This window comes from Miniopterus schreibersii, assembly GCF_964146895.1.
Source record: "Miniopterus schreibersii genome assembly, chromosome: 2".
Taxonomy (NCBI): Eukaryota; Metazoa; Chordata; class Mammalia; order Chiroptera; family Miniopteridae; genus Miniopterus; species Miniopterus schreibersii.
This window is the reverse complement of record NC_138102.1, coordinates 121,967,503-121,983,609: the sequence shown is the minus strand read 5'-3', so window position 1 is coordinate 121,983,609 and position 16,107 is coordinate 121,967,503. Positions and strand designations below refer to the sequence as shown.

General features: G+C 37.0%; 1 protein-coding gene across 4 annotated transcripts in view; it reads left to right on the top strand.

Annotated features, from left to right (window-relative positions):
• NAV3 (neuron navigator 3) overlaps positions 1-16,107 on the top strand; it is a 314,982-nt gene that overhangs the window by 281,577 nt on the left and 17,298 nt on the right. For 3 of the 4 annotated variants that reach the window (XM_081125420.1, XM_081125419.1, XM_081125418.1), the window contains 6 exons: positions 1,373-1,526; positions 2,710-2,884; positions 7,258-7,355; positions 9,826-9,921; positions 10,196-10,364; positions 11,811-12,046. In XM_081125420.1, the coding sequence (XP_080981546.1) occupies positions 1,373-1,526; positions 2,710-2,884; positions 7,258-7,355; positions 9,826-9,921; positions 10,196-10,364; positions 11,811-12,046 (928 nt within the window). Of the gene's footprint in view, positions 1-41; positions 108-1,372; positions 1,527-2,709; positions 2,885-7,257; positions 7,356-9,825; positions 9,922-10,195; positions 10,365-11,810; positions 12,047-16,107 lie in introns of all 4 variants that reach the window. The other variant, XM_081125421.1, reaches the window with a different exon arrangement.

Below are 16,107 nucleotides of genomic sequence, written 5' to 3'. Positions count from 1 at the left end.
GCACTTGTCCATGGATCTGTCTAACTGTGCGTTAAATGCAGGTCGCCCCTTGTCTGGCCACCAAAGAAACGGCAAAATGGCCCTGTGATCTACAAGCATAGATCCCGGTAAAATGGAGTGTGATGCATGAAAACCGCAGACGACAACCCGGGTTCTAACCGAGGCGGTGTTTGCTTTTCGCTTTTTCTAAAATCACTCGCATGCATTTGAACAATCAGAACCTCCCCTGTCTTTCTGTTTTTTGAAGCAAAATTTAGTTTCCTAAAGCCAAACCCCAGTCCGCGCTCTTTAACTGCATGAGATAATCTGGCGTAGCATTTTTATCCCAGCCCACTACTTGATGTTTCAAGGAAGAATGCAACATTTAGAATGTGGGAACATGGGCTCTGATGAGTCTCTTTGTTTTATATGCTATTTAAATCATATTTCCTTGTATGCCCATGACGGTGACTAGCCTACAGCTGTCATATAGAGCAGGGCCGCGAAGGACCATTTAAGACACTTGTACACACCATAAAATTTCATAACTGACGCAGGAAGGAAGAACAGAGCGCTATCCTTTTGTGACCAGCAACCTAGTCCTCACATTTTAAATGGCAGTGATATTAGTTGTCAAACAAATTCTTTTGACACATTCCCTACAAAGCTGTCCGCAAAACAATGACAGAACAGCAATAAGCATGTAATGTATATGACCTTTCAGCAGCCCTGGACTAGCCTGCTTTTATGGATTGAAATCTTCGATTTAACTTCATTAGCTGTGATCCCCTGAATCAGCTGAGCCTAGCAGGAGGATTATATAACACTCATCCATTATTTAAATGTTCAAAACTAATCTCTCTGATTTATTTTCTACAATATCTATATTGAATTTTCATGGTAACTTGAAGATAGTATTGTGGTAAATAAGGTTATTCTTTGCACAATTTTTGTAAAACAAGAAATCAACATTTTAAGGACATAATAACTTTGCTTTTAGAAAAAAGAATATTTCGTGTGTTGCAAATAAGAGATTTAAGTCTCTTGGAAAATGGCAGAATGAAATGTAATATCACAATGATTCCTCGGCCCCATAAATATCAGCAACAAGGGAATTTTGAGGATCACTTTATATACCAGAATAATAGACTGTTTTCATACTTCAGAAAATATGAAGGAAAGATTAAAGGAAAAGGTAGTTACCGTTTCCAGTTTTGAACCTGTGAATGTGTGACTGTGTGTAAAACTCTTTCTCTTTTGTCTAGGTCTTGCCAGCAGCAAATAATTTCTGTACCTGCTGGATAATATTACAGTTCAGCCTTTAAGAGAAGCTTTGTTTTTCCTAATCCCCTGGCCCCCCAACCACCAATTTTGTGTTCATCTCCTTTCCCAGGATCTGTGAATGCACCGAGGCTGAGGCAGAGATCATTCTGCAGCTGAAGAGTGAGCTCAGAGAAAAGGAATTGAAATTAACGGACATTCGGCTGGAGGCCCTCAGCTCTGCCCATCACCTGGATCAGATCAGGGAAGCCATGAACCGGATGCAGGTCAGTGCAGACGCCCCTCCGAGGAGCAAACTGGGGAGGCTGAAGATGCTGCTTGTTTTCTTCCCTGAGTCATTACAAAAACAGATCTCACTGCAAACCCTTTTTGGGAAATAGCCTCTGTTTATTCAGTCTCTGCAGCCTGCCTGTTTCTTCATACTGAATGGAGAAAGCTCAGGTGTTGGCAGTGGGAGTGCAGACTGGCCACTTGCACACAAAGACCATTCACCACACTTACACTGGTGGTTGGATTCACCTGGCAGCTAAGTTTTTAGAGACAGAACTACAGTCCTCGTGTCTTCCCTTTCCCATGATTTGCCTTTACATTGAATTGTTTTCTGCTCTTTTGAAATCTGACTTTCAAATACCTTTACCTATTTCCTACTGAAAAACAAAAGTAATGAGAAAACTACAGAAATATAACTCGGGCTTTCTAAATTTGAAAGTAAAAGTGATGTCGAATGCCATCTGTAGAAGTAAAGCTTTTGTATTTTTTTGGAAGCATCTGAGGGCTAAATTCAGAACCAGTCTGTGCTCAGACTAAGTTTTCATTTTATTATTGCAAAGCTGTAATCACTTGGTACCACAGATGACGGAAGGAAGAAAGGCGCATTGCTGGGCAGATTCCCCTGCCACCATATACAGTCATCAAAAGGCTTTTGTCATTTTAGAGAGCTTACTGCCCCATTTTGATGGAACAGAAACTTTCTCAGGTGCTAGCTAGGATTCTGAAGTAATTTGAAATCACCTTATTTGCATTAGTTTGCTCTGATTTTCAACTCTCCATGAATTCAGAGTATTACAAGTGTGATTTGCTACGAGATTTTAACAATACTTTTAAAGTGAGAAATGTTATGAAGTCTTCAATTACAGTATTCTTAATTCAAATGAGACCATATCCTGTAAAACTCCTCAGATATATGATATATTAAATAATTATTAAAATTCTAGTGGTTAGTGCATCTGTATTTGTGAATTCATGAATATATGTATGTGAGAGAGAAAGAAAAGAGTACCTTTTCTTCTTTGTGGAGGAAATCTGTTTTTATAATCAATGTTTGTTCATTTAACTTATCACCACATGCTTTATTCAGTAAACGAACTAATTAACTCTGATAAAAGAGATGATGCCATTTTCTCAGTCAAACCCGTTCGATTTTTTTCATGTTTCCCATCTTCACAAAAGAATGAAATTGAAATACTGAAGGCTGAAAATGACCGGTTGAAGGCAGAAACTGGAAACACGGCTAAGCCCGCGCGGCCACCCTCGGAGTCCTCAAGCAGCACCTCCTCCTCATCCTCGCGGCAGTCGCTGGGCCTGTCTCTGAACAACCTGAACATCACAGAGCCTGTGGCCTCAGGTGAGTGTGTGCAGGCCCTGCCCGAGTGAAAGCATGCCAAGACCTGGCGGGGCGGGGCGGGGTAGATACTGGAATTTGGAGAACCTTACCCCCCACTGCTCTCACTCATTCCCTCTTAAAATGTAAACACTCTAATTCTCAGAAGAAGTCCTATTTTTCTCTTGTAAATTTATTGTACTTCATTATCATTTTAAAAGCACATCCCCTGGGAAAGAGTGGAAGGCTTAGGGATATGGTTTCCATATCACTTTTTGAGAAATATTTTCTCCATGATTACAAACAGGATAAAGAAACTTGATGATCGTTAGTGCTCATGAATGTAACACTAATAACCTCATGTGATTTTATAGTGTTTGGAGTGTACAGAGCCCATTTCCAAGTGCATCAGGACCTGTTCCTAAATTTGACTAGAAGATCCTGAGTGAATTTGCCGAGAGAGAATGTAACGATGCTGCTAATCGCTAGTCTGCAGCTCTATTAAATTTTCAACGAACAACAGAAAGCACACACTGGATTCTGTTATTGTATCAGTGGTACTAAGGATGGACCAAGGGTGCAGTTTTATTCCGTTGCAAATAAGATGATGTGATATAATGTTGTCTTAATGGCTGACAAACTATTCAGTTATAAATTATAACAGCTCCTACAGTATTGAATTATTTTATTCACATAAGATTTAGTTCAGGAAAGATTTACATGTGTATCTGTGTAATTGCAGGGTACAGCCACCAGGTGACGCTTGACAATCAATAATATACATGTTCCTGGGTAACTGGATTCCATTCTAGAACTGAGAAACTTCACGAGTTGCCTTAAATTACACTAAAATATAGAAGATGACGACAAAAATGAATGAGAAAACCAGAGACACCACATGCTAATATCGATGACATTTTAAATCATGTCTCTTGCTTCTAAAATGTCAAAATTTAAAAAATTCTATTAGATCTGCCCTGAATGTCCTGCATGTATGCTTGCTTTCGTCTTATAAAAAGCAAGTAGGAACTCCTGAAATTCAGGAAAACAATGTCTATAGTAACCTTTGGTGGGGACTGGGGAAGGAAAATTAGTTCTGAGAATAAGTAAGCATTCTGTAAAACAAATATTAGCAGCCGAGAAAAAACAGAGAAGTCATAACAAACTTACAAATCAATAGGTTTAAAAAAAAAAAAACTATGGAACTATGGTAATAACTTGAATGTATGAATTGTCTCTAAGGTTCATCCACAGTTTTCAAAAGATGCTTAAAAAGAAAGAACAAAAACTTAAACTATGTAGAATCAGAGAAGCCTGAGAAATGGCCTGTTGACTTCTTGGTGATGAACCTGACAGGGACGTGAAGTGGGACCCATAAGCCTGTGGCAGTCAGTGCCTGCGTGTGGCCCAGGGCTTGACTCCCAAGGAAACACAAGGGCTGGCTCCTTGCAAGATGACTTAATGGCAGGATTTCACTGCCTGTTGCATAGTTTTGTTTTGTCCTAGGGAAATATGATAAGGTTTGAAGAAGGCAAGGTTAGTATTAATGGTAATTTAGAAAGAACAGCCATATAAAAATGAAACTAAAATTCATGTCCAGGAAAGACTAGAACTCATAAAGATTAAATATAAAACTAAAGAAATCAAATTTACAATTTCTGTGTTCATTGATATTGCCTTTACTCTTACTTAGTGAGTTCAAAATTGGACATCAAAAGCACATTTATGATGGGACATTTTAACAGAAAAACTTCCTCAGGGTCATGATTAATTCATTTTAAAAAAGGAAAGGATAATTGACAGATGTCCATTTGCTGAAACATAACTTCAGGCTCCATATATCCAGTAAAGACAGAAGTTTGAAAAGCCTTTTTTGGGGGGGAGTCAAAATTTACTTTATTGTAACCAGAATGACAGATCTTTTTATTCTTCCCTCAAAATGTTTGCAGAGGACCATAACTAATTTTCCATAAAAAAATACAGAGGAACCTTAACTCAAACTTGCTGTTTTTTGTTTTTCCTGGGAGTTATTTCTTCAGGTGATCAGCCTACCATATACCGGGGATAAGGGGAGACCCAGAGTGAGTCACCATGGGCTCCTCCCATCATCAATAGAAGTAGTTAAAATAAACACATGGAAAAAAGGAATAGCAGTTAGAACAGCTAAATTTATTAAACACTGAGAATAAAGTACTTTAAAAGCATAATCTCTTATGCTCTCAGTAACCCTATGAAGCAGATGCAATTTGAGCCCCATTTTACAGATGAGGAGATCAAGACTTAGGAAAGTGACTGTAATAATTTGTTGAAGATCATGCAACTAGTAAGTGGCAGAGCTAATATTTGAACCCAAGACTAAATGAATCCAGCGCCTGAACTTTTAACTACTATATTCATTTTGCTTTAAGTAGCCACAAACTCAAGAGCCAAGGACAGTCAGTCACTAATTTGTTCGTAAATATTTACCCTATCGCTGTCAGGAGACAGTTTATATTTTAAGTATAGTTTTAAAGAGTAAACATGACATAAAATAAATAACATCTTCTAAGGCAAACTTGACCAGACATGTGGATCAGAAATCAGATTAAACTCCTTATTATGAACTACTAGGTTATATATGACCTGGCCCTTACCCCCTTCAGCATCATTTCATACACTCCCCACTCTCCCTGTAGTCTCCATGCTCCTGCCATTCCGTATATCTATCTGTTCCTTGAACACACCTAGCTCTTTTATCAAGACTTTTGCATTTGTTTGTGTTGACTGGACTTCTTTTTCTAGGTCTTCATCTGCATACCACTTCTCTGCCTCCTGGTCTTAGCTTTAATACCACCTCCTCCAGGAAGCCTTCCAAGATGACCTATCTGTTTTGAGCAGGCTCCCTTCACTTACTCTGTTTTACTGCCCTATGCCCTTTATTTCCTACACTTAACACATGAAACTATCTTGTTGAGAATGCATACTACAAAAAAGTAGAAAATTCACTTTCCTTCTCACCTTGGCATTTATTTCCTGTCCCCAGCACAGTTTCTGATATATTTTACGTGTAATAAATATTTTTTAATATTTATCAACATTTATGAGTACTTGAGCAAAGTACTAAAAAGTTGATTTGGTCATGATCTATAAGAAATTTAGGTATGAATAGCTATAGTAAGCCACTGTAAACTTCTGAGAAAAGGGGCAAGAGAATTAACGCTTAAGGAAGGGTTTTATTTTTTAGTGGGATAGGTGAAAGGTGAGAGGCTATAAGAATATTAATCTGGTAAAATACTTAAATTGCGGTAAGAGAGACAGTCTTTGATGATTAAAAAATTTCTAGCAAAAATCTTCAGATTCCTCAAATTCTAAATGTTGATTTATTATTATCATGATGGTCTTAAGGGATTTTTTAAACCCCTCCCTTTGCAAAATTACATGTTCTAATTATTAAGATAATGGAACCATTCCATTTTCATAAGCACAATGACAGCCCCTGTTTTTATGAAATTACAGTCAGAGCAGTTGAGTCCCCGGTCACCAGGCAAATGTGCTCTTCTGCACGTAACCGAGTTTCCTTCGCCCACAGCACACTATCTTCATATTAAACATGACTCTATAATAGCATCACTGTCAAAGGAAAACATACGTTTGGGATAGTTTGCCTTAATAATTCTCCAAATTGGACATTAATCTCATATAATATATTTTTAAGAATTATCTTTATTCACATTTAAGGACTGGCGCTTTAAAGGTTAGCTAGCTTTAGCATGCTTCTATAACTCTTAGCCGATTACTGGAAATGCTATTCTGGTTTTGAAAGTATAAGCATATAGAGGACAGTGATAATTAATGTACTTCTAAAGGGAAGTATAATGCCACAGTTGAAATTCAATAACAGTTTAGTAATTATAGATATAAGTTAAGCAGTGATATAGCTGGATGTGTGCCAAGTGCTTGAAAATAATTTCAGTTGACAGTCAATCTCAGCACCTTTGCATTCATAAATTATATGGATATTGAGCTCAGATATTTTAGATTGGATTGAAAAATAAGATTGCTTTTCAGTTTGTCACAGTTATAACGGTAACTGAATATTACTCAAGTATTACTCAGACTGGTGTGTAATGGAAAAGGAAACCCCTTATTTCCTCATCTAAAGGCAATGGCCCAACACTTGGGCGAAGCTCTTTGGAAGCTGAAATAAAATCTTAGATTGAAAACTTGAACCCAACCAGAGCAATTCATCTTCTTAGGGGCTGAGAATTTTTAAACCAATTAGGCTAGAATGGGAAGCAGAAAGTCTAACTGTTCCCATTGAAAATTATAAAACTAACTGAGGGAGAAAACAATGATAACACACAAATTGGGCTAACGTTACTCTATTGTATGTGTGTGTGTTTTGTTTAATTTGGTAGATATTTTGCTAGATGACGCTGGTGATGCAAATGGACATAAAGATGGACGCAGTGTGAAAATTATAGTCTCCATAAGCAAGGGCTACGGCCGTGCAAAGGTATTTCTTCAATCTTAAGTTCTTTATTACTAAAGGCTGAGAATGACCATGAACCAAATGTATTTTATGTTTCAGTATTTGTTCTATAAACATATTATCAGCAGTGTTTGTTCTGTCATTGCCTTAATATGTTATAGAAGCAGAAAAGTTAGGAACTGGAAAGAAAGGACATCATCAAATAGGTAGAACTGTGCCTCGGTACATCATGTCCACTCACTGAATATGGCATTGTCAGTCTCACTTATTTCTAAAACTTACAAAAAACACATTGCTTTCTTCGTCATAAACATCTTGTCTAAAATGTTCTTTGGGTTTCACTTGTAGAATATAGGTGATCTTTATGATACGCAGTAACATGTTGCTACATCTACCAATTTGGTCTTTATACAAAGAAGAGACCATAAGCTATATAAATATTCTAGACACTGGAAAGACTAGCTGTTGAACTCAGTATGATAAATTCCATCAATGCTACTTGTATGTATCATTTTTAGCTGAGAAAGCAAGTAGTTTAATTTTTTTGGAATCAAATATTACCTTCAAAGTGACAAGTCATTGTGACTCTAGCCCTTTCTTAAAACTAAAAATAATATTTCAAGCTGAAATTGTATTTGAGTGGCCAAGAATATAAATTTGTAAGAATATAATTTTTTTTCAATCAGAAAAACAAAAAAATACTTCAGAATTTCAAAACAATTGAAGTATTTAACTTTGAAAAAAGTAAGATAGCACTAATATTTTTACACTGAGCAAATATTACAAGAATTCCAGTGCCATAAACTTTCTGCTTTAGCTGCAGATTTGTGTCTGATTTCCTGAAGTGGGTCTTAATGTGAAAGCTTAATGTCAGTGAAGCTTAAACTATCTCTAAGTTAAAACCAGCTGCTTATAAAGCATTTTGACTGGGTTACAATAACACTGGAAAACAAGTTTTCTTTTTCAAAATAATTCTAAAGACTGTATCTTTGAACATTGGAAATAGTTGTCTCAGACTTTTTGGGCTGCCATAACAAAATACCATAGATTAGGTGACTTCAGCAGCAGAAATTTATTTTCTCGCAATTCTACAGTCCAAAATCAAGGTGCTAGCTGAGTTAATTCCTGATGAGGGCTTTCTCCTTGACTTGCAGTCTTCCACCTTCTCACTGTGCCTTCACAGGGCCTCTCCTCAATATGTGGAGTGGAGGAAAGAAATCTCTCTCTCCCACTACTTATAAGGCTACTAATCCCATCATGAGAGGCCACTTCAATGGCCTAATCTAATTCTAATTACCTCCTAAAGTTCCCATTTCCAAATACCATCACATTGGGGGTTATGGCTTTAACTTGAATTTTGGGGGAATGTGGGGGAGAACACCAACATTTAGTCCATAACAGTAGTAAAAAAGATCACAGTGGTTTTGCTGTGAATTTCTCCACTTTTTATGTTAAAGTCATTGGCTTCTTAGTCTAAGTAATGGTGATAATTATTTACTCTTATAGACTTAAATGTTACTGATGAAGAAATTGAGGCTCTGAGCCAACTAAGTGACTTACCTATGGTCATATTTATTAATTATGTGGTAGATGTTGTGTGTTGTAGAATCTGTCTTCTAATACCTGACTCAGTTATTATTTGACCACATCTTAAGGACTATGCAGTTGGCCACTAGAACCAAGATTGTAATATAATCAGCTCTCTAATTATATCTCCTAGTGCCATGATGACTATTTCACATGACCACTACATAAAAGGGGCTCCAGTTAGACTATAAATCTTGAATTGTTTACTTTTCCAAGATGTGTAGACATTCCTCAAAATCCCATCCTACAAAAAAGATAAAATTGGGACCATTATTTGTATTGTTAAGGAATTCTTTGCTCTCCAAAAAGATTCCTGTACATTCCCTAGCAAGTCCTTTAAAATCGTGAATTTTCTGATAAATTCAAAATGGGACCGGTTTTGTTAAGTATGTGAATACAGTACGACCATGGAAAACTTATTTTTAAAGCTGGATTCGATTTTAGAGATAATCTAAGTTAATAAACGAAAAAAAGCTTAACAAAGGTAAGATCACACAAATAGTAAGATGAAGCTCTAGGACCTCTATGATAGTTCTCTATCACCATTTCCTGCCCACCAAGCGCTTCTCTTCAGGAATGCACCCACTGCATTAAAGCGGAAGACTATTCTCTCCTGGCCCTTTCCCTTCTACTGAACACGTCATGAATCAGTTTTCCTTGGCCATACCGTTTCATCTAATCTCTTACTTGTTTTTGTTCCTATTGCTGTTTCTTTCTTTGATTGGTTGCTTAGTTGGGGTGTATTTTATTTTACATAACTCACTGTGTGTCTGTTACTATAAACCCCTACGCTTAATAAATATGTTAGTCTTAATCATCACTATATCAATACATTTAGTAGAAAATGTAGTAATAAGACAAGACACACAGTTGGATTTTTATCTTGTTTTATTTTGTTCTTATTTAGGATCAGAAGTCTCAGGCATATTTGATAGGATCCATTGGTGTTAGTGGGAAAACCAAGTGGGATGTCTTAGATGGTGTAATTAGACGTCTCTTTAAGGTAAGTTGTGCAAAATATCCTGATACTGATTTTCAAATGTGTTTCATGTTGGATACTTCCTTTAGCTTTAATGGCATAGGCATATTTGTTTCTACTTTCCTTCATTTCGAATATCAAGGAAAGCTTTCTATCTCTGTACTGTTCGATATTAAGAGTTTTATATTGCCCATTTCTAAAATCCTTGACAGCTAGCTTCATATCCCCTTGAGTTTTGAATTTTTTGTAGCCGAGCTGAACCTGTTTTGACTTCCCCTTCTTTGTGTGGACCATTTAGGAATATGTGTTTCGAATTGATACATCCGCCAGCCTTGGTCTGAGCTCTGACTGCATCGCCAGCTACTGCATAGGAGATTTAATTAGATCCCATAGCCTAGAAGTGCCTGAGCTGCTGCCTTGTGGATACCTTGTTGGAGATAATAACATCATCACTGTGAACCTGAAAGGTAAAAATCAAAATGAAAAGAAGAGCACACTGTATTTTTCTAACCAACATTTCTCTTTTGTTTGCTTTGCAGTTTTCCTTCATATTTTCATATTTGAAAACTATGTTAACTACTTTGATAGTTTTGGTATGAAATGAGCTGTATACACACACACACACTTTATGTTTACTGTTGAAAGCATTATAGATGTCGTCTTTTTTTCTCCCCATTGACCCCTTTCTACCCCGTACCCACACCCACCCTCCCCTGCCCCGGGCCTTCACCACACTATTGTCTGTGTCCATGGGTTATGCATATATGATATGCATATAAATTCTTTGGTTAATCTCTCCTCGCCCCCCCACCTTCCCCTCACCTTCCCTCTGAGATTCGTAAGTCTGTTTCATGCTTCTGTGTCTCTGGATCTATTTTGTTCATCAGTTTATTTGTATTTTAAACACAGAAATCCTACTTAAGACACTAAAATCCAAGTAAATGAAATTCTTTGAATTTGATGATATGAAACTTGGAATGTAATTTTGAAAATTCTCCAGGATTTACAAAAAAGGAATGTGATTTAGGGAATTTCAAGTTTCTAGGTTTCTCCCATTATCATCTTTAATGTTAGGAGGATTCACAAAATGTATTGTATATTCCAAAGTAATATATTCATCACTATATCTTTGATTTTAAAATATGTGTACCCAACAAATACCCACTGGGGATAGAGAATGGAAGTTAAGAATCAAGAGTGAGAAATTCTGTTTTCTTTGCTTTGGGTGTTGTGATTAATTATAGGCAAATAGAATATCTAAATCATACTTGTCTCCATAAATCCTTGTTCATACATGTGAAAAAATCAGGACACACCTATACAAACTATGAATTACTAGAGGAATTTGTCAATATTTGATTTTATGATTAAGTAAAAGCAGATACTGTTTCTCTCCTTTTTAATTTCTTGCCAAATATCACAGTTTGTGTTTTTCAAAAGCTCAAGTGGTTGTACAGCTGGGATGGAATAAAAGCTAAATGAAAATGCAGGGGAGAAACGGGAGGGAAAAGGGGAGAACGCAGTGACACGCACTTGTATTTTATATTTCAATCTTACATTTATTCTTAACAAGACTACCACCTTCGAAGGGAGTGAGATTGTATAACAGAAATTATAGTAATGCTTCCACCTCTCTCTGGAAACTTCAGTGGGAAATGCAAAGTAGACAGTGGAAGGAAGCCTGAACAAAAGGCAATGGCTTGGATCGTCGGCATGTTCCTTCTGTCTTACTACCAATGTTTTCTGTCCTAAATTGGCAGCATGGGTTTGTGGGATAGAAGTACCAAGGAAAGTGTTCTGCAAGGACTCCTTTGCTATGAATAACAAAGCTTTGTTGTGAGTTGGCATTATATTTTAAATTGTAGCTTGTGTAGAACAATAAGGCAAGCTGTTCCCTTTGTTTCTTCCTTCAGGGGTAGAGGAAAACAGTTTGGACAGTTTCGTTTTTGATACACTGATCCCTAAGCCAATTACCCAAAGGTACTTTAACTTGTTGATGGAGCATCACAGGATTATACTCTCGGGACCCAGTGGTACTGGAAAGACCTATTTAGCAAACAAACTTGCTGAATATGTAATAACCAAATCTGGGAGGAAGAAAACAGAGGATGCAATTGCTACTTTTAATGTGGACCACAAGTCAAGTAAGGTAAGTCACAGATTCCTACGAGAACTGCTGCTGTTCATCCGTAAGTGTCTAAAGCAATTAGGCAGTAAGACTGAGTAAAAGTTCCATTTTGTACATGGAAACGTATCCATCTCTTTGACTAAAACTAATAGGAGGTAGATGTCTAAATGCTGCTTTGTGACTTTGCTGTTCGATACCATTAAGTTATCACAAGCATTGGGAATATACAGAAGAAAACGGCAGAGTCCCTATTATCTGATTTATCTTAGGAAGTGTTGGAGTAGAAAGAGACCCAGGAAAAGTGCTATAGATACAAGAGGTAAAAATAACAATCCCTGGAGGAATCAGAGCTTTATAAAAAGTCAGTACTTGGTCTGGGTTTTAATAAGTAAGTAGGGATTAACTGAAGTATGGCAGTAATGGGGATTTGGGTATAATTAGAATATCCCAGGCAGAAATTCTGGGAGCAACAATTGCTTACATCATGTTTCTATAGGATTTCTGCTTAGGAACCTTAGGAAATTGAACAGTATTTCCTTTTAGCATCAACTCAAATCTCATGTACCATAATAGTCAGCTTGAACACCCTCAGCTTCTAAATAGGCGTGAGAGGCTATAACACCTAGTTAGTACTTTTATATATTCTAAGTAAAATAAAAAATCTTAAAAAAGAAATTGTTTACACCTAACACTAGACTTTTCCTATAATTATTCTTTCATTCTCAATTAATTCAACCTAAGTTTCTCTTAGAAAATTGCATGTGTTATGAGTAGTCCATGAGGGAATCCACGTGATACTGGGCCATGCTGTTTTTCCACATAACTGGTTAGATGATCTAAACTGACCCAAACTCTCAGAAAACTCAGGCCTGCAAATTTTCAGAAATAAACATGACTCCCAAAGGACCAGAAATCCAGTGGATTCTTGAAATGAACCATACATGTAGCTTAGCGAATAAAAAGTTTTTAATGGTATGAACAACTATATGCTAACAAACTGGGCAACCTAGAAGAAATGGAAAAATTCTTAGAAATATACAACTTTTACCAAGAATGAATCAGGAAGAATTATAATATCTGAGTAGATCAACTACTAGTAAGAAGATTGAATCAGTAATAAAAAAATCTTCAAATGAAGAAAAGCCCAAGACCAGATGACTTCACTGGTGAGTTATATGAAACATTTAAAGATGAATTAACAACGATCCTTCTCAGACTCTTTTAAAAATCAAAGAGGAGGGAACACTCGCAAGCTCATTTTATGGGTCCAACTATTCCCCTGATACCAAAACCAGAAATGGACACTACTAGAAAAGAAAACAAACTGAATTCAGCAGCACATTAATGGGATCATTCACCATGACCACGTTGGGTTTATCCCAGGGATCCAGGAATAGTTTAACATACACAAATCAATCACATGATGCAACATATTAACAAAATGAAAGAAAAGAATCATATGATCATTTTAATAGAAGCAGAAAAAGCATTTGACAAAATTCAACATGATAAAAACTCTTAATACATTAGGCATCTAAGGAACGCATCTCAACGAAATAAAGGCCATCTATGACAAGTCCACAGCTGACATCATACTCAGTGATGAAAGGCTGAGTTTTTTCTCTAAAATTAGGAACAAGACAAGGGTGCCCACTCTTACCACAACTATTCAACAGAGTACCAGAAGTCGTAGCTAGAGCAGTTAGGCAAGAGAAAGAAATAAAACGTATCAAGATTAGAAAGGAAGAAGTAAGATGTTCCCTTTTTGCAGATGACATGATTTTATAGAGAAAGAATCCTAAAGACTCAACCAAAAAACCCTTAGATCTAACCAATTAATTTAGTAAGTTAATTGTGTGTGTGTGTGTGTATACTGTGTGTGAGGAAGATAGCAGTACAATAGCAAGTGCAGTGTAAGTGTTGCCTGTGTTATTAATTATAGTCCTTGCCTCCCAATGAAGGTTTTTCTTAAACAAATACGCACAGACCCATTTAGACACATACATGCACACTCACACACAGCACTTTGTTCAAAATTGCCCTACATGTATTTTTCAAGGAGAACAATGGTGTCATAAAGCACGATGGGATCTCTTAAAGTTAAATAAACAGCTATATGCTAACTAACTGGGCAACCTAGAAGAAATGGATTCCAAACATGTATTCCAAATATTTCCTTGGGACTCGGCACTATTCAGAATGTGGCTGACTCACCCTTACTCATTACAGCTCAGGAGACATGGGACCTGGGGCAGGGTGTCTGACTCTTTTCTAAGAAGTAGGAAGAACACAATCGTTTGCCGGCTGCAGCCAACATTGTTTAATGCCAACTGTGAATTCTGGGTCTCCTCATCTCTTTATTTAAAAACCTTTTAACATATATATTTTTTCCCTTTTCAGCCAAAATGATAAAAGGGTTGGCATTTCTTCGTCACCCTCAGTGTGCTTTTGGCATACCTTCAGTGTTAATGTGACAGAACTCTTTAAACATCACTCTCTTTAAGAGAAAACAAGTGGTTAGAAAATAGAAGGCTAGATTTATTACAGGAAACCAAGACATTTTGATGAAGTTGGGCATCACTTAAAATCAGGTTTTAAGTCAGATTGATTTGGGCTTCATTAGGATGTAGTTTCATTATGGGAAAACAAAGTAGGTTAATTAACATTAATTTTAAAATTTACCTTACCTCTAAATTCACTGTTATATATAAGTTCTGTTTATTTCAGTTAAAAAAAAATGTTTAGTGCTTAGAGCTGTTCTTATCAACATTGTATGTGTCCTTTAAAATTTTTTTGCTCTAATATTCCCAACATTCTTAATTTTCTACTGTTTTATAATACAATAATTTGTGCCATTATTAGGTCAATTTAGTTTTTGTTATTACAAAATAATGGAATAAAAGCATTGCCAGGAGTATTCGAATAGAACTAGCGATGCTCAGAAGCAGTAATAAGGGAAAAACAACAACCGTGGACAAATCCTGTGGCAGTCAGCACCAAGAAAGTGCAAAATGCAACTAACAAATGTTTATTTTTTTCCTTTATGTTTGTAAGAGAGGAGTGAGCTATCAGTCATGCTGGATGCAGAGCTGTTGCCAGAGAATTTGGTTAATTCTTGCCAAAGTGTGAGAGAATCTACACTGGCATTTTGTTTTTTGTTTTGGTTTGGTTTGTTTTCGTGGGAGTGGCAGGTGAGAATGGTCATAAAGGAACAGGGATGACAAAGTGAGATTGTGCGAGGGGTAGCTGCTAGTGGTGTCGATTTATTAAGTGAAGTGGGAATGAGGCACAAAATAATAAACCCTGTCCCTGAAAACTGGCGCTTTGTAATTGTTGATGTGTTTTATACTGCGCCATAGATGGCACCGAAGGGATGAAGCCAAAAAGCACTCACTGATTCCAAAACATCGAACAATAAACCATCAAAAGAAAAAAAAAAAAAGCTTTTCGTGCTTTTGGTACGTCTGTATTTCACATTCTGTCCCTCCTCTCACTCTTCAAGCCCTCCCTCAAGCTGCCAGCTGGAATATTTTGATTGAGAGCAGCACACAGAAACAGTTCTGCTTGCTGACATTCGATACCGTGGCCCCGAGACTAGAGATGGGTTTAGCAGAGACTGTGTGGCCATCTGAAGCCACCTGCAATGTTAGGTGGGGAGAGATCAGAAAACTGGACGTGGCAGATTTATTTTTCGTGTGCCTAGAGTCAAAACCAAAGAAAGCAATGATCAACAGTGTTTATATAACTGCTGTTTTCTGTGTATATTTTCAAATACGGGATTCATTTCATCATCGCTGTCCATCGGGTAGATACACCTGTTTTATACTGCCTGATTTGATCTTGGGCGTGAGACCTTAGTGCTAATGCATCGGTTCTTCAATCTAAGACTTCGTCCCCAGTTAGGCTAAGGTGAGAGTCATGAGAGGATTTCCAAAAGGTCTGAACAGCTCTTAATTTATACGACAAAATGTTTTGCGTAGGCTGATTTCTATTTGCGACTGTTCCATAGCTTTTCTTAGATTCCCAGGGGGATCTTCCACTGACTACCCTTCTCAAGACGAGAGTGAACTGTGATAGAACCT